We start from the raw sequence: 20,204 nt of genomic DNA, 5'->3' as shown, positions 1-20,204 counted from the left end.
TGAGATCGTGCTCTCGAAGGATCAGTACATTAGGCTTTGCTAGCTGAAAGATAAAGAATCATACAGAATTTGTTAAATACATAACGTCACACTCCAGCCTGCAGAAATCCTGGTAAACACTAGGCTGTCTAGCAGAGGTCTCAGAGGATGAGTGGCGGTCTGTAAACCACTTCTTAGGGCTGGGAGGGGAGGGAGGGAACGAGGCCAAACTCTGGGGGTGGGATAAGACACGCCAGCTTTTCGCAGAGGATGAAAAGTTCCTGTTTACTGAGAATCCGTGTTTGGGATTTGTGGCACTAACAGAAGAGTGTATGAATTTTCCTTTGTACAAAACTGTGAGATTGGGCTGTCACAGTGTGAACCTGCTGACTCGCAATATGAAGACTGCTGTTTCTGTGTGTTCAACCGTAAATGAGAACAATGTCTTGAAGTGTAATTAAAAGCTACGTTGTGACACATGCAAAATGCTGTCCTTTAAATTAAAATCTTTACTTATAAACACAGTTAAACCGTCTTGCACTGCAGCAGAAGAGGAAATGAATCATGCAATTTACAAGCTGATTCTCAAAATTAAGATATGCATTTCGAAAGCCACAATTTCTCAGTTTCAGCAAGTGGAAGCCACATTTCATCAAAGTAAAACTAGTATTATTGCGTTTTACTTTAAATTAAATTTAGGAGTTTTTTCCATAAATTTAATATGAGAATTTTCATGTAGTTTTTCCTAAATATATAATTTAAGAATGTGTATTTTTAATTCATCCAGAAAACCTGTATTATTTATGTGTATTTGTCATTTATAACAAGTCAAACAGGGAAACAGCTGACCTGCTAGACAAACAACCAAAACTACAAAGGTTAATACCCTGTACTGAAACAGTGGCCACATTGATGCACTACTGTAAGTGCTGGACATGTATATGCATCCATTTGCCTCCAGAACCTGCTTTGTGGCACAGACTCAACAGGGTGCTAGAAACATTTCTCTGAGATTTTGGTTCATGCTACCCCGATAGTGTCACACAGTTGCCACAGATTTGTCAGCTACACATCCATGATGGGAATATCCCGTTCCACCACATCCCAAAGGTGCTCTATTGGATTGAGAAATGGCTGTTCTCAAATGGCCTCCACTCACTGATTGAGTGATGGTCACTGTCAAGAGATGATTTGAACTTTGAGACATAGCGTGTAATGCTTCTGGAAACAGCCATTGGAAGATGGGTACCCTCCAATCAGCAGCAATACTCAGGAGTTTAAGTTACTGTTGCCTTTCTGTTGGCTTGAAGCAGTCTGACTGTTCTTAACTTACCTTCCCCTAACAAGGCACTAGATACTTTCTCTATTTTGGACCATTCTCTGTAAACCCTCGAGTGAACATGGGTGATATAGCCTCAAGCTTATAGTTCAAGAAAACTCAGAATAACAGTGGTATTTACTTCTAAGTGTAAGTAAATAAAGGAGATTTTTCATCCTTTTCCATCAAGCTCCTGTCAATGATGGCACACTTCTTAATTTGACGTTTTAAACCTATTGAAACAAGGTGCCAACAGCAGCAACGTTATAGTACAGTGGTAATGACCCTGTTTTAGAGAACATTCTGTATATTTTGGATAGTAATTTGGGGGTTTTAAGAGTAAGAAATTGAACCACACTTGGTGGTGTTTGTAGTTCAACTTGACCCGGTTTAAATTTCTTTTTTACTATGGATTTAATTTGTTGATATTCTAAAAATCTTTTCTTGTTGATCCCATATTGTGTAACTAGTCCGTCAAATGAAATAAATTCTGTTCCTTCTAGTATATGTTCTAAATATTTGATTCCTTTACCACTCCAATCTGAAAAGTTTATCATATCATTGTTTTGTAATATGTCAGGGTGGTTCCAGATAGGTGTACGTTTGCATGGGATTAATGAAGACTCCGTCAATTTTAGAAACTCCCACCATGCTGTCAGAGAAGAGCTGATGTTGATGCTTTTAAAGCATTCATGTCGTTGGATGTTTGAGCTGATAAATGGTAGATCTGAAAAAAAAAACAACAACAACAAAAAAAACCAAAACCCAGTGGTAATGACCCAGCATAAGTTAGACATAAGCACAAAAGCAGCCTAGGCAGATTTTAATTTAGTGTAAGGATATCTAAAGTAAGTTGGCATAGTAATTCATTAGCAGCTGCACAACATTTTCACGTAATGAAACATAAATATGTTTTCTGCCTGGGATGTTGAGCCTTGGGTCGAGTTTTTTGACCAGCTGCTTAAAGACCATTTGGGCTTTCTGTCATATGGCGTGCAGCTAGCAAGGTTATGTGATTGGATTACATTTGGGTCGCACATCAGTAGCTGCATCACCAGTATCTCCTCCTTCACAGCCCGGATTTACTCGACTGTGTGTCTTTACCTCAAGTGGTGAAACGTGTTAGTTGTTTCAAAGCAAAAGCGGTTTTCTTTCATATTTTGAAGAGTATTGTGCTTTGTCGGAAGATACAGTGTTGCCAACTCCTCAGTAAGGAAAATCGCTATTAGTTGTCCTAAAAGTCGCTAGAAGTCGCTAAATGACGTCATCGCCTAATTTGCATAATTGGTCATGCTAATCTAATTATAACCTATGTTGTTGGAGAGAGAAATAACATCGTGGAAGAGACATAAAGTGAGTAAAAAACGTCCTAAATGCATTTAGAGTTTATTTAGAACTTCAAATTAACTTTCTTTTAGCAATTATTGTTTTGTCACAATTCCAAACCTGCTCCTTTACCCGGGCTTGGACCGGCAAAAGTGACCCGAAATTGGCACTCTGGTGGAGTTACTTTGTGTGTGTGTGTTTATAAGTAGTTTTAAACCTTGTGATCCACAAAACAGCATAAGAGTTGTTGTGGCCATTTTTGTTGAATGTTTATAAAATGCAATTTGTATTCATTTTTGTTTTTCTTTAAAGGTGTAAGAATATACTGACCTAGTTTTGTTATGTAAATTTGTAATTAATTTTATTGGAGAAGCTTTTGGAAAGTGATTGGTTTATTAGCTTATGGACCCTCCCATTAATCAAGAGATTAAGAGCACCCTGGATGGGTGTGGTAAAGAGTTTTTTTGTTTTTTGTTTGCCAAATGTCAGATGGGAAGACGGGAGGGTTAGAAAATGATTTTTTTGACCACTTTTGAAGTTGTTAAAGCAAATTAAGTTAACTTTAGTTTAATTTTAAGTTTTAAGAACAAACGTTCTAAAACAAACCTCCCGTTGCCACCCACGGCCTTTTCTTGGACTTTTTTGGTGTTTGGAACGTAAAAGGCCACGACAAGAGTAAAAGAAGAAAAGAAGAACTGACTGGGTTACAGCACCCGCTGCTTTTTGAGAGTAAAAGCGATACGGGCTTTCACATCTTTTTTTAGCGACTTTTTTTTTAGAAAAAAAGTTGCTAAGGGGTCTGAAAACTCGCTAAATATAGCGACAAAGTCACTAAGTTGGCAACACTGGGAAGATATTCAAGTAGCTTCCTCTGTATATTTTGAAAAGTTTATCATATCATTGTTAGGCAGACACACCCACACTTTTCTCATAAATGCCCACACTACGTAATGTAAATGCAATGTAAATGCATCGCAAAAATATTGCTATTTTATTTAAATTTACATTGGTATTATTGTGAATGATATGATATGGTACAGCGCAACACTAGATTCCCACCTTCAAAGTAGTGTAAATCACCTTGCTTCACTGTAGTTAGCTGTTTAGCACGCAGTTGAACAGCTGAAGTAACTCTAGCTAATAAGGTTAGCTAATATTGTTAGCTTGTTAGCATGCTAACATTTTCTAAACGGCACTAAATAAAGGCCTCTCTAGTTAATCTTATTGTAGATTACTTTGTAAATGAATCTTTTCTTGTACAGAATTAGAAATAAACTTTTACAGTAAAAAAAAAAAAAAGATTTAAATGTTAGCTAGTAAAGCAGTGCTGTAGAGTTTCATGCTTTAAATACTGCTAACTTAGGGAAGCAGTGCACCAAATAAACTGTTTGGTGACTAATTTGAATTCATGCAGTTTCAGTTCCGTGTCCTCCCTGCTCAGCAATGAGGTGTCACAAACAAGTAATAACAAAGTAACCCATAACTCTCCAACGTAAAGACAGGAGAAACAAAATAATCTCCACGCTAACACCAAGCTGTTGGTTGCATCTAAATCGTTTCCCAGATTGCGACTTGACAGTCTGCTCATGAGCAGATAAAGAAGCAGAGAAACAAATGCAGAAGCTGGCAACCGATCCAGCGAGGGAAGAGTAGAGGGAATCAGACAGGAATTGAATACAGCGGCATCTGACAGCCCTCTGAGAGACCCATGAGTGGCCTGAAGGTCGGCTGATGGATGATGATTGATGGTTGCTATCTGCGCACCAAGCCTCTCTGTGGAGAAGGCGACTTTGTTGGAGTGGATTCTGTCATCAAGTAAATTGACCTCTTCATAAAGCTTACCGTGCCCTCTGTGTACTTCGGTAATGGGCTGCATTGTTTGGAAGTGTGTGTCTGTAAGGATTTCAAAAGTAGTACATTCATGTCCGTAGGAGTGCGAGTGTCTACGTATATGGCTGTAGATCCTTTTAATGTCTGTGTTTGTCTCGAGGCGTCTTTACATGTCCGAGGGTGTTTCGATCTTTGTACGCCACTGTCAGCGCGCATATCTGCTCCTCCACCCGTGTCTGTGTGTGTGTCCAGCCCTGTGGCGGCGTCTTCTGGCCCTCACAATCCTCAGGAGAGGGCGGCGTCATTTTTCACAGTGACAGGCAGCAGCCCACGCAGGGTGGCCCGGGGTCTCCAGACTAATAGCGTCTGGCCGGAGTCTCTACGCTCTTCTTCTTCATCTTTGCTTCCACCGACCACGGTCCCTGCAGGAGCCCAGACAGAGAAATGTCTTGGCATCGAGGACCGCACTTTCATTTTGTGTGTTGGGATGAGGGCCGAGGCAGAAACACAGGCATGCTGAAGCGAAATTTAATTGGTGTATTTGCTTGCACGGATCAATCGTTGACACGTTTGCTCAGATCAGTGAGTTAGTCTAATCAAAGGACACTATAACATCTGAGTGATTAAAAATTGAACTGGAACAATCCAGTTAAGCTTTCTACTTTCAAGCACCACGTTTAGGCTTTCACACTGTGTTTTGCAAGTGTCAGTGCCGTGACAAACCACCATCGTGTTGTCTTTGTGTCCTTTTTAGCTCCACTTCAAAGAACCCTGACGCCTATTGCTCCCTACGGTGAAATATTCCTGTTCAACACCCCCAAAAGTGCTCCGGTAAGACAGCGTACACTCCCACTACTGGACAGTGAGTAGCAGCTCGCCAAAGAGGAACAGACATTTCTCAGATCTTCGACGCTATCTTCGGTGTTTCGGCTGCAGTCCGCACGCTCAACTTCCCTCTCAGTGTTAATGCTGTCACTGTAGACACACAGAGTGTAAAATGTGCTCGTTTCAGCTTGCCCCCTGAGGTTAATAGAAATGTCACCTCGCTGCTAAAGTTAACATAGTTTAGTGCACCGAGACAATAACTGTGTCTGACTGAAAGATGGACACCTCCTTTTCATCTGATGCTAATCTCTGCTGTGTTCTCTAGGACCAAGGTGCTAAAGAAGAGCCCCACAAGGGTTTAAAGGACAAGATAAAACGGAGGAAACAGAGGTATAGTATGCTCACGTAATGCTGCTCTAGCCCACTCTGGATATACACACAAAGAAATCCAGATATTTGAATGAAGACTGGGATTCATACGCTGCAGATTTTGTTGTATAATGGCATGTAAAGTACTGATAACAGTATGTGGCCACTTTGCATGAGAAAAAATAACTATTGTGATTAGCTACACTAGAAATATTTAATATATATGTCCTTCCTCAGATTTGTGAGAATGGGCCTTCTTAAAAGAGGCAGAACACCGAAATATCAATTTCTTTCTTCTTCTTTTCCTTCTTGCTGCCATCCTATTTAGGCTGCCTTAAGTTTGCAGGTATTGGCTGCAGAGATCTGTCTCTTCTCCTGAATGTAATGAAACCAGATTGCACTTGCCTTGTGCTGGTGAAAGTGCCCCTCCCAGGTTTTACTGCAGCAGTGTTTACAGAAAGCAATTTCATGTAGGAACCGTTTTCTTTATAGCCAAGCTACATTCACCAAGCAAACGAAGCATGCAGCCTAGCTAACTTTGCAGCTCAGTTCCGGAGAACACCATTATTCCAGTACTCCTGCTAGAAACACGTGCCTCTTGTCACACTTCAGTGCACGCTTCCCTCTGCCCAGTGACACGGTCGGTTCAATAGAAAGGAAACAGTTCCCACATGAAACTGCTCACTACTTGATTGTGTGTAAGTGAAGGTAGCCGTCTCTTTAGTGACGATAGAACCGAGGAACTCGTACAGTCTACATAGATAAATATAAATACTTCAGGAGGCAATTAGCCTAGCTTACTTTTGTGCTGTATGTTTTTTTCTGTTTCTTATGCTGATTCAAACAGTTTAAGAATCAGTTAGCTGAATGACATAAGCAAATAATTAACAAGTTAGTAATTCCTGTCAAAATCTGCTTCAAAACAACATTTTTGATGTCAATGAAATGAGGGTATTCCAAAAATGTCATGTCAGTCACATTGTTCTCAGATTAAGAAGCCCCGCCCACCCTCTATTCCAAACTTGTTTTTAGTAGATGAGCCAATCAGGAGAAAGTGAAGGCTGAACAAAAAGTAGCTGAACATTGGCTGCACCAAGGCCTCAGAATAATATAATTCAAAATTATTTTAAGCTGTAGATCATGCAAAGCTACTCTAATAGAGGCAACCATTCATCGCGGATGGCCGCCCCTTCCTAAGCCTGGTTCTGCTGAAGGTTTCATCATGTTAAAGGAGAGTTTTTCCTTCCCACGGTCGCCTGTGCTTGCTCACAGACAGTTATCTGATTGTTGGACTTTTCTTTGTATTATTGTAGAGTCTTTACCATAAAATATAAAGCACCTTGAGGCAGGTGTCATTGTGATTTGACCATAAATAAAACTGAACTGAACTGAAACCTGGAAATAAGCACAATTGGGTTCTTTTAGCAAAGCAGCATTTTTCTCTTAACATGTGATGCATACACAAGGTAATTCCTGATTAACTGCTAATGCCATCTAACTATTGATGTCCTCTGTGCAGAAAAAAGACACCACTGAAGAAAGAGTCCAAAGAAAAAATGTCTCCACCAGCTCCAGCTATTCCAGACCCTTACGGGGACGACTACTCCACAGTGGACGAGTGTGCTGCCGTTTTGCCGCAGGCATGTGTGGACCAAAGTTTTTCCAAGACCCCTGACCCCGCTGCTGCTGTCGGTCCAGCTGCCTCCGGCTCTAATAATAAATCCTTGATCATGGTGAATTGTGACCTCTACTCACAAGCTGCAGACTCTGTGGGGGCTGCAGAGAAAAGTGGACTGCCTGATATTTCTCCATATGCATGCTTCTATGGAGTCCCCAAACGGCAGGTGCTCAAAGTGGGTTGGCTGGACAAGCTGTCACCTCAAGGGTAGGTTACACTGCTTCATACTAGTATTTAGAGGTAGCTCTACATGCATGAAGGTCAATTTTTCTGCAGCTCCACTCTGCCTGGAGGATATTTATATCCTCTTAAGATCAGTGCAGGTTTAGTGTATATACTGTTTTTTACACCTCTGAATCCCAACATGCATCTCAAATGGCCAGAAAACTGTTCTCTAATAAATTTTGCACTCTCTGCTTCCCCGTGTGTCTTCTATCTCGGATGATTGCTTAAAACTGATAAATGGTATTGGATACAGAAGCAGATCTATCTTTAATGCAAGGCACTATCGAAAGGAAAGAAAAAAGAAGATGGGAGATAACCTCGTAGCATTGAGATGCACGATATGTCTTATTTCAGTTCGTTCAGCTTTCCTGTCAAAAACTACATTTTCTTTTCCCCGTGTCTCCCTCGGTGCTGCACGTTCCACTGTTGCTTGAAGCCACAGCTATCAGTCATTTGCTTCCTTTTTATATTCTCCTTCCTCACCTGATTAGCATAACTTTGGCAAACTGCCCTTGGGCTGTTGAATATTCAAATTGGAAGTGGCCATTTGTTTTGATTATGCTAATTGACAGCTGTTGAAACAACTCTTGACATTAATGAAACAATGACACTCTTGATGAAATATGAGTACCTGTACAGAGCGGATCACTGACTCGCTGTCCTGAGATTTGGGGATTTCGCTTGATTTCTTTTTTTGGTTAATTACTTTGTGAGTGTATCAAACACATTTCTGCTTCTCTTTTTTTGTGTGCAGAAAATGTGTTTTTCAGAGGAGGTGGGTGAGATTTGATGGTGAGAGTTTGACCTACTACAACAACGACAAGGTAGGTAATGGGGGGAAATACGGCCTTAAACGTCTTGCTTTGCCAAACTTTTCTCTTCCTTGTGTCCTGCTGACACATCCTCCACTGTCACACTGGCAAAGTCTGCTTCATTCCTCTGTGCTGCGAGCAGCTGAGCCAAGTTCCTAAGTGTTCCCTTCGTTCTCTCCGCCTTCTCATTGTCATCATTATTAGCTTGGCAGAGTAAAGAATGGGGGCAAGGACAGAGCGACATTACACCACGCATGATGGACCAGCACTCTCTGTGCCCACCCAGCCATACAGTAAAGTACATTGATGTTGGCACCTGACCAGTTCTCTGGGAAAGAAAGATGGAGAGGGAAAGCCTTCCTCAGCATTTCTCTGTCCCTTTCTCTTCTCTCTCTCTCTCTCTCTCTCTCTCTCTCTCTCTCTCTCTCTCTCTCTCTCTCTCTCTCTCTCTCTCTTTCGTTTTATTCTCCCTACATCTTAAATTTCGCTTAGTATTGCCTAACTCATCTTCAGACGAAGCGAGAACTGCGTCAGGGTTGGGTGAGAGTTGTAAAAGATACTACAGAGGCTGCCGACATACATGCAAGCACTGGTTTTCTTTAGCATCCAGTCACTTAAAACATTGACTGAATGCTGAATCATTTAATAGTTTTGATAAAATGCAACAGTGAATCAAACAATTTTTCCATCGACCTCCAATAATTTCTAAATGATACAAGTTCTGTGAACTGGCAGACTGAAGACCGTATTTATTGTCGCCGTTATGCTACATCTGTGAGGTAAGCAGGCTTGTCAATGGGTAGTGATGTGTCATATCTATGTCAGACCCATTTCCATCTTACCTTTTTTAGGAAATACAAAGAGATTTTCAAAGTAAGGCATGTCTGAATTTAGATTAAGTAAAGAGTTAAAGAAAATGTGGAAATATGACCGAGCTATAGATGGTAATGGTTAAAACAATTTTGAGTTTGAGAGAAGCTTAATTATAGTAGTGCTGAAATCACGTCAGTTCCAAATTGGAATCTAATCAAGCGAAACCCATTTATTATTCCACATATAACTTTCTTACTTTGTGTTGATAGTTGGGGTGTGTAACCTTGATGTGTCCTCAGCCACTCAATACAATCTTGAAAAGTCTAAAGCACGGGTTGTGGAGTGCCGCATCAATGAGCTGAACTTAGTTATGCACAATATTAATTTTAACTCCTTCAAAGCTTATTGATTATCCACAACAGTCCCAGTTTCTCATGTGTTCCCTTGGGAAACTTGATTGCCTACCTCTGGTCTAGAGGATAAATCAGAAGAGAAAACAACAAATGTATTTAAAACATAAAAACAGTATCAGTTTTTTCATTCGAGGGGTTGCAAAGCGGCTTTCAGACATCCAGCAACTGTAAGCAAGGTAGAGAAGCTTAAATGTCATGCTCTGTATTGAAGTTTCAAATACACATAGAAGCGTATTGGGTGATGTGGAAATGCATTGAAATGAGCTGATCTGCAATGCTTTAAATAAGCTTGAATTTTGTAACAATGCTAGAATTTTAAGCTCGATACTGATACTCAGTGTGTTGTGTGCTGTTTTTGATGTCATAAGGGAAATAAATGACACAAAAAAATCAAGACAAATTCCACAAAAATATTGTTTTATTATTAGCCATAGCTGCTAACTTTTAATGCTAATTTAGTTGACAGTTAATGTTGGCTTTGAGTAATAGCTAATAATTTAACAGCTAACATTAATGTGTTTGTTTACTAGATCAATATTTATGATAGCTGCTTTAAAGTTGTTAAAATGGGAGCTTTAGTGACTTCCAAATTCATCATAAAATGTTGTTTAGTTTTCTGAATATCCACTGCTGTTCATGTGTTCAGCTGCTAGTGGAGGGAGGGGCCGTGTGCCTGTCTGTCTACAGCGGTGCTGTGTGAAGTTCTGAGCCAACTGTTTATTAATCTGAGAAGTGATTTCCCGAACTAAGTGTGAACTTAAAAAAGGGAAGTATTCCTACATAAAGCTAAAACTGTTCGCTATCAAAGTATAACATCCTCCCAAATCTCTATGCAAAATCTACATGCTCGCTTGTACCACAGTCAAGAAACTGTTATTGAGATTAAATATTTTCTGCATTCAGAAATTTTTTGTTGCAGTACATTGGATATGATTAAACACACACATCAGTTTGGGAACCTGGGAGCTGACTGATAGTGGAGCTTGATGGGAAAGGCAAACATTAAATCATGTATAGAAGGAGTTAGGACTGAACGATATATCGCATTTGCGATAATATCGCGACATGATCAAGTGCAATTTTCTAACCGCAAAGGCTGCGATTATACTCTGGACATGTCCAAATTCATGGGCTGCATCCTCCTGAGGCCGCATTTGTAGACCGATTACGTCACAGCGACGCGCCGAAGGCTGTCCAAATTACTACCATATCCCAGAATTCATAGCTCGGCCCAGCCAAACTCCAGTTTCCAGCAATGGCGGCCGCTACTAAGTTTTAAAATTACTCATACTAATCTTTCTAGGTCACAAAATAAACTTTTAACATATTTTCAGGCGAGAAAGTAGTTGTGTAAACATCAAATATCTGCTCGGTTTATCAAGATATCCCATATTTGCAAAAGTGCTTCGACGTTTTCAGAGGCGTCTGCTACCCACCAGCTCGACAGCTAGCCGGGAGCTCGAGGGTTACTGATGCGGCCGAGAACGGCACAACTCCCGGCACATCATTTTCAGATCACCGCGGAGTTTCGCTGCTCGGGTTAAACGTAATATATAAGTCACTTAGACAACCTAAAAATGTTATTGTTGGGCTTTTTTCAGTGTTTTGTTTGTTCGTGAGTAAATCGGTTTGGCTGAGATTAAAGTTATTAGATTAGATAAAATAAAACTTTATTAATCCCCCGGGTGGGTTCCTCCTTGGTTTTCACACAGCTGACTAAACGTCAAACAGAAAACTTATTAAACAGAAGTATGAGACAGTCGAGAATTTACACCAGTGTCTGGTTATATTTTAGATAGCAAGAAGCAGACAGCCGAGTTTATTAAACTCCACCGAGACAGCGGTGACGCTAATCAGAACTAGCCTTCTGATTAGCTAATCAGAAGGCTAGTTACGGCTAGTTAGTTAAGGCTAGTGTGGTAAAGCCACTGATTTTTTTTATGTATATTTCTGCAATCTGCACATTGTACTGACTTTCATTTTAATGTTTACACCAGGGTTCCTTGTCAGCACTTTATGCTCAGATGTTTGTAAGCTAAAAATAAACTATTGTGAATGTTCAAATATACTGTTGTGATTGAAGAAGTTAAATAAAAATGTCAGTCATCAATTCATGCATCACCTCATGTCATCATAACAGAGGTCTGTCTTCCAGGAAAGAACAGTTTAAAATTAATGTAATATAGTATTGGCCATACTATATGATGTATTGCTTGTCTTTGTTTAATAATACAGAAGACAAAGACCTTAAAAAATAATCGCATATTGCATCGCAATCGCAATATTGGGGCAAAAAATCGCAATTAGATTATTTTCCATAATCGTTCAGCCCTAGAAGGAGTTGTTGGATACATGGTTAGAGTATGTGGAATTTAGCACAGTCAAACTTTTTATTATGCAAGTCTTTTAGTTTCAAGTCTGACATAATGTGCTTTGCCATTATGCTCTCACTAATGACCACTGGATGTGTTTTGCAGTAGGAACAGGCACATTTACTGCGTGTATGTGGATGTGTGTTTGAGCAGTGACCCCATATCCCCCTCCTAGGGCCAACTTGTTTTCGCTGCAGCAGCATTGCACAACATCACAATCAATGATGTGGGACCTGTCTGATGCCTGCTCGTTAATCACTTACTAATTATAGCTCTCCATGCTCTCTCGCTCCCTTTGCCTCTCTCTCTCTTTTTCCCCTCGTTTTCCCATTCCAATGCATATGTCGCTTTATTTATCAGGACACGCTCCATCAACAGCAGGGCGGGAATCGGCAGGGAGGCCAACGAGTCAGCACTTTATACTCTGTGTCACTGTCGGTGCAGGGATGACAGTCTCTGGAAAGATGAAAGTTTGCTTTAATGTGTGTTTGTGTGTGTGTGTGTGAGAGAGCATTGTTGTTTAGACTTTTAAAAGTATAAAAAGACTTCTAAAGTCCTGCCAGTGTGACTCTCCCCTGTGAGACAGTAGAGGACTTCATCATGTTTTGGGTGAATGGAAAGGTTGAGTACAATGTCTCTGTCATCCTTGCTTTGTGCGGCCAGCTGAGGCCCTGCACCACCCAGCATACCACCCACTGCCACCTCCAGAGGGTTAGCGCGGGGGTAGAAGAACATTAAAAGGAAGTCTCTCAGCACTGGTTTATGTCAGAAACTGAACTATGAGTTGGTGGCTTTCTTTCCCTCGCTGTGCTGAGACGTGTATTCTTGTGACTACAAAAAAAAAAAAAAATGCTGTACTCCTCAAGCTACATAACCTTTTTGTTGTCTTCCTGATGTGGGGGTTCACAGCTCATCTCAGAGGAGTTGTACTCATTACAAGATTATGCCAGTCAGAGAGATCTGAGGCAAGAGTAAATACAAGAACAAAAATAAGCAATTTTGAGAACTCTTTTCAAAGGAAAGCGATTTAAGCATGCTAGGCACCAGTTAGAGATAATTTGCAGGCTAAATTAACCTATAAACATTAAAAAGTTAAAGCAAGAAATAAAGTTAAGCTAGACTTGGTTTACATTGAATTTTTAGGCTCATATTAGTCAGTGAAATTGTGTCTAATTAGGTAAAACTTAATATACAGCAATATAGTCAGTAGCTTAGTGATGCTAACAGTGCTAACATGTTTACCGTGCTAATCAAATATTGACTAGATTATGTGAGATTATGCTAATTAAACAAGCTGAAACATTATATTCTTTCTATTATGAATTAAACATGTCCTTCATGAGCAGTAAAAACTGTTTGAATACTACTAGTATTTTGTGGTGGTTAATTGCAGCTAATGCTACAAAGCTACACTGCTAACTGACCAAGTATCTCACTGGTCTCCAGGCCTGTGTCACGCAAGCCTAGATGCCAGTTGACAATACTCTGGCAACTATCGGTTGTTTGGGGGGGAAATAATGTGTATTTCCCTACGAGTTGGTGAATGAATGCTTGGTGCTCGGTGAAATTGCTCACAAAGCGGAAAACGTTGCAGCTGCAGCAGTTGCTCATCGGTTACGTGGAGGAGCCAGCCTTCTTTGCAAACACACACTAACCACTAGCCAAGTGACAGTGAAACAGAGAAGTGTGAAACAAACTAGACACAGAGATAATTCACTTTCAAAGTAATGTTGACTGAAGCAGTAGAACACAACTTTTACTTTAAACAATCTCACTTACAGTTTGTCATATTTTTTTCACATTCTACTCACAATATTACCAAAGCAAGGAGGTTCAATCTGACCTAGCCATCACAAGCAGCCCCTTGCTAACTGGTTGGAGACTATACAGTTTTTGCTGATAAGTCTTTAGGCCTGTGTCTCTGAAGCCTTAGCAAAAGATAATGTCTATAAAAGATTTAAACCTGGAGCATTGGGTAATGAAACAAAAAATATTATTTTATTGCATTTGTAACTGTGTGAGTCAAAGTTGCTTATAAAACCATCAGACAAATCTTCTTTCTTTAGTTTAAATGAAAACGGTTTGCCCTTTTGAGTCATATCTTAAAAGACACAAGCAAAAAACAGACTTCTGCAGTCTGCGCTGAGCTTCAGTTTGGACTCTTAGATCGAGTCAATACTGATATGAGTATGTTTTTCTTTCTTTATCACGTTCTGTCTCTAGCATTCGTACACAAAAACAAAAATGCCTACACGCTAAAACATTCCCATGCTTGTTCTCTTTGCCAAACTTTCCAACACCCAAAAATCTCTTTTTTTTTGTAGCTGAAAACCCCCCTGGGATCTGTCAGCACCAGACAGAACTAATCGCACTTAATCTCAGTCGCAACTTGAAGGTCTCTGGCCACGATGATGTCATCATAGGGGTAACGGAGGTGGCGTGGGAGAGTAGCGAGATTCGCAGTCTCACTTCTCTCTCTGTGCAGCATTGTATCCAATCTGTCTGATCAATCACGCCTTTCGCCTGATTTCGTCAACAGTGGGATTGACTTGGGAGAAAGCTGCGGGCCTGAGATGTAGTCTCCGGGGTCCCTATATTGGTGTCGTGTGTGTGTGCGTGCATGAAGACAGTCCAAAGCCTTGCTTCGGGGTAGTGAGAGGAGGAAGTGGAGGAGGATGGCTGCGAGGGATGAAGAGATGAGAGGCTGGGGTGGGGGATGAAGCTGGATAGAAGGCCAAAGGGGAGATGAGGTTTTAGGACAGGGGATCAGTCTTTCAGTGTGTCTATCTGTCTGTCTGCGTGTTAGTCAGTCTGATGTGGAAAAGCTCCCTTGCAAGCCTGAAAGCTTCTCTACTTACTATCTCCAGTATCATCCTAAGATGCCTGCTCTGATGCTGAGTGTTTCCTTTTTTCACTGTGAGTGTGTGTGTGTGTATACATCCTTAAAATGGCTTTTATTTTGACTCCCAGGACCCTGATCAAGTGCCCTAATGCAGTCAAGTTCAATAATTATTAACATACCTTTAGCTGCTCCCATTAATGGCTTTTATGTTTTAACATGTTTATAGTGAAAGCGATCTATTACCTAAATTTCTAGATTTCCTCAGATCTTTCAAGTTTTTTTTAATCATCTGTCAGCTTCATGTTTTTATTTTATGATCTGCAAAATAAGCGTTCTGATTCATTTTTCTCACTAGTTTTGTTTTTTAGTCTCAGCTCAGCAGGCAGTGAGCTCTAAGGAAAAAAAAAATCCAAGCCCCAGTGTACACATCCTGCCCGGCACCACATGTCAGACAAAGTTGGTGATTAGCTGATGCCACTCGCTAACGTAGGGAAGCATTTGACAAATAAACAGCCTGATATTTTGCTCAGCGGTGGGTGATGGAGGACGCCGAGCGACTTAAATCCATCAAATGGACAAAAACACACTGAAATAAATACTGTTAAACGGATTCTGTCTGTCAGCAGTAGGGAGACGGTGGTATTAGTGTTTGCTGTTTCTATTCACAGTCAGTTCTGCTGTTCCGGAGAGAGGGAGGGGAGGGAAAAACAGCGTAACCTCTAAACTAACACTTGGAAGGGAACCAGACTTTGGTTAAAAATGAGGATTATAATTTGACTCCATTAGGACTTTAAAGTCTAAATCTTTTATTCTGGTCTGATCCTCAGACAACAGATATGAGAGACATGAATGATCTCACAACTTCACTGTTCACAGTTAGGCATAAATTATTTGGTTTTTACATGTTTAAAAAACAGAAAACACAGACACCATCGACTTCTAAATACTGCAGGCAGCTCGCTGATCGTGGATGCTTTTCCCGGGAGGTGCAATTTTTCCCTCCAGCCAGTTGGTGTCCTCATGCCTCCACTGAAAATCTGAGCGTTTGAGATGCCAGAACCTTAACTCCATGCTGGTGGTAAAACCTCCTCCATCCTTTTTCTTTTCTTTTTTTTTTTTTAACCCTCCTCCCTGTTTTTTTTTTTCTTTTCTTTTTTCTTTTTCTTCTCTCCACACGGCGCCTCTATTATTGTAGGCTTTAGCTCCATTGCTCTGCCTTAATTGTTTCCTGAAGTTTACCAGGTTGTTTTTGAAAAGAACAGAGAGTTATCCATGCAGGATAGGCAGTTCCATGCACAAAAAAGGAGAGGTAGTACCGACACCGCCCTGCAAAATGACATGGGGTGACAAACCCTATGGAGGACCAAATGAGAGGCCTTCCCTAGGGTTTGTATGGCTAAGAATGAGCAGCTGAAGTTGGAGTGGGGAGAGGTCATAGAGGAGGGGAGGTGAGTGTGGAGGAGATCTTTTGGCAGACGGAGGTGAGTCAGGTGTGTCGGCTATTGGAGAAAGAGAGATAGTTAGGCCTCATTGCTTCCTTGGCAGCCAGTCCCCTCGAGATCAGCCTCAAAAACCTTCACGTGCATGCGGGCGGGCAGCTGCCGCTCCGGCGCATGGCGTCATCTCAACGCCGACCGCCGCTTCCCGTCACATCGTCTCCGCTGACTCTGCTGGGAGAGTATTTACAGATGCACAACTCGCAATTAAACAAGTCTCTCCTGCGTGACCCCAAAACTGGAATTAAAACAATTAATTAACCCATGCCGGGGTATAATTATCCGTGCGCAGCCGCCGAGCTAATTCATCCACGCGCGCTCTTACTTTCTCCTTTCCTCACCTTCCTTTAACTTCTGGCTAAATTTAGAGAGAGAAAGAGGGAGATATTGGTGTGAAACTCCCGGGGAGAGGAACACACACGGCTGCCTGTCGGTAATTAGGTTGAGCCACTTCTTGCCATTGTTAACATCCTGCTTTAATATGAGAACGACCCCTTCTTGACCCTCTTAGGCGTCTTCATTTCTACATGATGTCTCTCTTTTTCCCACGCGCCTCCTCTCCTCTCTTTGTCCTCCCTCTTCTCTGTTTCTTTTTCTTTCTGATCATGGATTTATCCCTTCCCCTCTGTTTTTTTCCCCTTCCCCTCCTTACCTCTTTTTTCTGATTGTATCACACAACGCTCTTACCATTTTCTTTCCCTTACTTCTCTCCTTGGCCTTTCACCCAAACCTAATTTATCTCTTTTTTTTTTTCCCACCATCCATCCATCCCTCCCACTCAGCCCTACTCTCCTTAACTGACTGTGCCGGCTGGTATATTTTTGGCTGCGTGGTCTCTAGAAATAGGTTTTTGTGGATGGCAAGGTCACTGGTTTAATTAATAATGACAAGAGGGAGTCAAAAGTTCACATCCTTTTTTTTTTTTAATTTCTCATTTTGTCTTCCCCACACCCTCTTCCCTCTTTCATCCATCCATCCATCCTTTCTTCCTTCGCTTACTCGGCACACTCTGCATGTGACTGTGGGATAGAAGCACGGTGTTGTGCGCGACAGACACAAACTGTTACAGTTTATACACAGGAATCAAAATTCAGGTCAAGAAAACGGAAAAGGAAAAAAAACTGTCATATGAAGTCATTTGTTGTTTCTGTGGTTTTTTTCCTCCTTATTTTGCAATGATAATGACATTATCAGCATGAATAATGCATTCTCGTGTCTGCCCCCCCTTTTTTTTAACAGCCATGTCATTTTTCATGCCACTACAAAAGCATAATGTGCTGCCCCCCTCCCCCCACTTCCCTCTATTGCAGGAACGTTATAGTCTGAGATGTTCTTGGACATTTCTGTGTTATATTCTCACATCAGGTTCTGAATACTGATAGTGATGCCGTCTGTCCTTGATTCTTCAGTAGTCATAATATTAACTTTGGAGGTTTTTTTCTCCTTTTTTGTCCATTCTGTCTCGTTTCCCATTCATGATGACCCAGTACTGTAATTGCCATTGTCGAGGGAGACTGTAAAGAGGGTCACGAAGCCTCCAGTGCAACATCCTCCTTATTTGGATGCCTCCACTAGAGCTGCTGGGGAGGAGGGGGGGGGTAATGAAACAAAGCACACAACCAAGTCCCGCTTTACCTACTCACTTCCTGTGCTGAATCCCCAGTACACGTGTGCACGTCTCTTTTTAAATTTAAAAGTTTGTTTTCAGCTCGTAGATTTGTTTCACGAACTTCCAGATGACGTCTCGCCACGTGCGCTGGCGTTCTTTAATGTAGCGCAGTTCACTTTTTTTCGTTTGGACATCGTTTCCTGCTTTTGAAATTCTGCACATTTCAAGTATCCAATTCGAGGTCGGAGGTCGCGTCAATGCAAATTCGTTACGGCTCTCGGAGCAGCGCTCCTTGTCCGAGAGCGTTTGTGCGATTTATCAAAGTTATTGCTGGACACGGAACAGGGTTGCTTCATTTCTGCAGATAAATCTGACGGCCTACTGATAAGATGTTTCTGTGGTTTCACGAGGACATCTGTTAGTGCTGTTTGAAATGGAATGCGGTCCTAACAGAGAGTAATACGACTCAGGATTTCACGTCTATTGATACAAACAATGCGCCAGAAAATAATAACTGTGGGCCTACAGATGCAGATAATAGGAATAAGCAGCAGTTGAATAACATTATTAACATGCGTGAAGCGGCGTGTGTGCTTGTGTTTATTCGCTGTGTGTGTGTCCTCCTCTGTTTAGGAGATGTACTCCAAAGGGATGATTCTGGCCAGCGCTATCAGGCAGGTGCGAGGACTGGGCGACAACAAGTTTGAGGTAGTCACCTCCCTGCGGACCTTCATATTCCGAGCTGAGAGAGAAGGTACAACAAGTGCTTCCTTTTCCTCTTTGTTCTGTGGTTTTGCATTCAGCTATGAGCCACACGTGCCGTTCTTTCTGTTTGTCACTCTGACCGGCTGATTCCCCATCTAGCCTTGTTTTTCCTTCCTCGCTCGCCCCTGTTTCCCCGCCTCTCCCCCCTCCCTTCCTGTTTGTCTCTTTCTTCTCCTACCTCGCCATCTGAATATCTGAATGGCTCCGTGACAATCTTCTGTCTCACCTCCTTTTTCCTCTATTTTCTCTCTCTTCCTTCTCTAACACGCTCTCTCTCTCTCTGCAGTTTCTTTCTCCTCATACTCATTTTCAGTTTTATTAGGCTCATTTGTATGACTGTGAATCCTTTTGCAAAGCACCCCTGTGTAAAGAAACGGTTGTATACATTTATTTTCAGTCTTTGAAGACAGATATGAAAGGATCAAGATCCATTTAATGTCTGTGAGTTAGGTACAGCGATGTGGCGTTTAGCCTCGCCTAGCATGAAGATTAACGCAGCGTTCCAGTTGCCTCGCAAGTCGGATGTTGGGACTGGGAGTGACACCACTCCCGAGGTGAGCTTTTTCCAGTGGTAAAATTGGAAAAGCAAGAAAAATGGGATTTGTTTTGCTCCTTAGCAACGTAGAGGCATTCATGTGTCACTAGAAAACCAGCACAGTGCTTGGTTTTTGTTTCTTGTGCTTAAAAACATCACTGCTGCCTCTTCATGGACAGAGCACAGTCAGTGCTCTGGATACGTCTTATTTAGCAAGTCACAAATACATAACAGTGGCTGTACAAACTGCACGTTTGACAGTTGTGCATGTGTGCACTGGATTGGATTGTGAAGTCGGGATTGGTGGGACTGCCTTGACTTGTTCTAGTTGAAAATTCTGACTGGGAACTTGCAAGTGCATAATTTTGGAGACCAAGATCAATATTTAGTGATTTAAAATTCATATATTGCTGGAGACAAATTGATTTCTGTAACATTTGTTATATTGAGTTCTTTACTTACTCATTTAAACTGAGTCTGCTCAGATCAGCTGTCGTGTTTCTGGTGTTCCAAACACGTGTAGCCAACTGGGAAGCTGCAGAGCGCCCCTGGTGGACGAACTTTCTCCTTTGGATTCTTAATTTCTAAACTTCCTAAACTTTCATTTATTGGCCTTTTTGCTAATTCACATATGTTGAGAAAAATAGTAAAATTGGCCAATATATCCGCGCCGCTCGAGTTTACTGTAGCAGAACGGCTGGTCAATGAGGAAGCAAAATTACTTAAGGGGAAACAGGATTCTGCTCTAAATTTATACTTAGTGTTAGCATGTGTAGGCTGATTAGAGCCATGTTTACAACTCGTGATCACTGGGCCACAGAGAGAGAAAATGTCAGCATTGTAGCTGAACTTTAAGTGCAAAAGATGTTGCGTGCCATCTGTGACAACAGATATTGATATATAGATATATAGTGGGGCAAAAAAGTATTTAGTCAGCCACCGATTGTGCAAGTTCCCCCACCTAAAATGATGACAGAGGTCAGTAATTTGCACCAGA

At 41.4% G+C, this 20,204-nt stretch overlaps 1 protein-coding gene across 2 annotated transcripts in view; it reads left to right on the top strand.

Moving 5' to 3' along the window:
• The window catches only part of arap2 (ArfGAP with RhoGAP domain, ankyrin repeat and PH domain 2), a 165,837-nt gene that overhangs the window by 10,063 nt on the left and 135,570 nt on the right, over positions 1-20,204 (top strand). For both annotated transcript variants that reach the window (XM_005751799.2, XM_013915588.1), the window contains exons 4-8: positions 5,208-5,284; positions 5,604-5,668; positions 7,167-7,532; positions 8,305-8,374; positions 18,541-18,661. In XM_005751799.2, the coding sequence (XP_005751856.2) occupies positions 5,208-5,284; positions 5,604-5,668; positions 7,167-7,532; positions 8,305-8,374; positions 18,541-18,661 (699 nt within the window). The remainder of the gene's footprint in view (positions 1-5,207; positions 5,285-5,603; positions 5,669-7,166; positions 7,533-8,304; positions 8,375-18,540; positions 18,662-20,204) is intronic.

This window comes from Pundamilia nyererei, unplaced genomic scaffold, assembly GCF_000239375.1.
Source record: "Pundamilia nyererei isolate P.nyererei 1_Seehausen unplaced genomic scaffold, PunNye1.0 scaffold00327, whole genome shotgun sequence".
Taxonomy (NCBI): domain Eukaryota; kingdom Metazoa; phylum Chordata; class Actinopteri; order Cichliformes; family Cichlidae; genus Pundamilia; species Pundamilia nyererei.
This window is presented reverse-complemented; position numbering and strand designations above follow the sequence as displayed.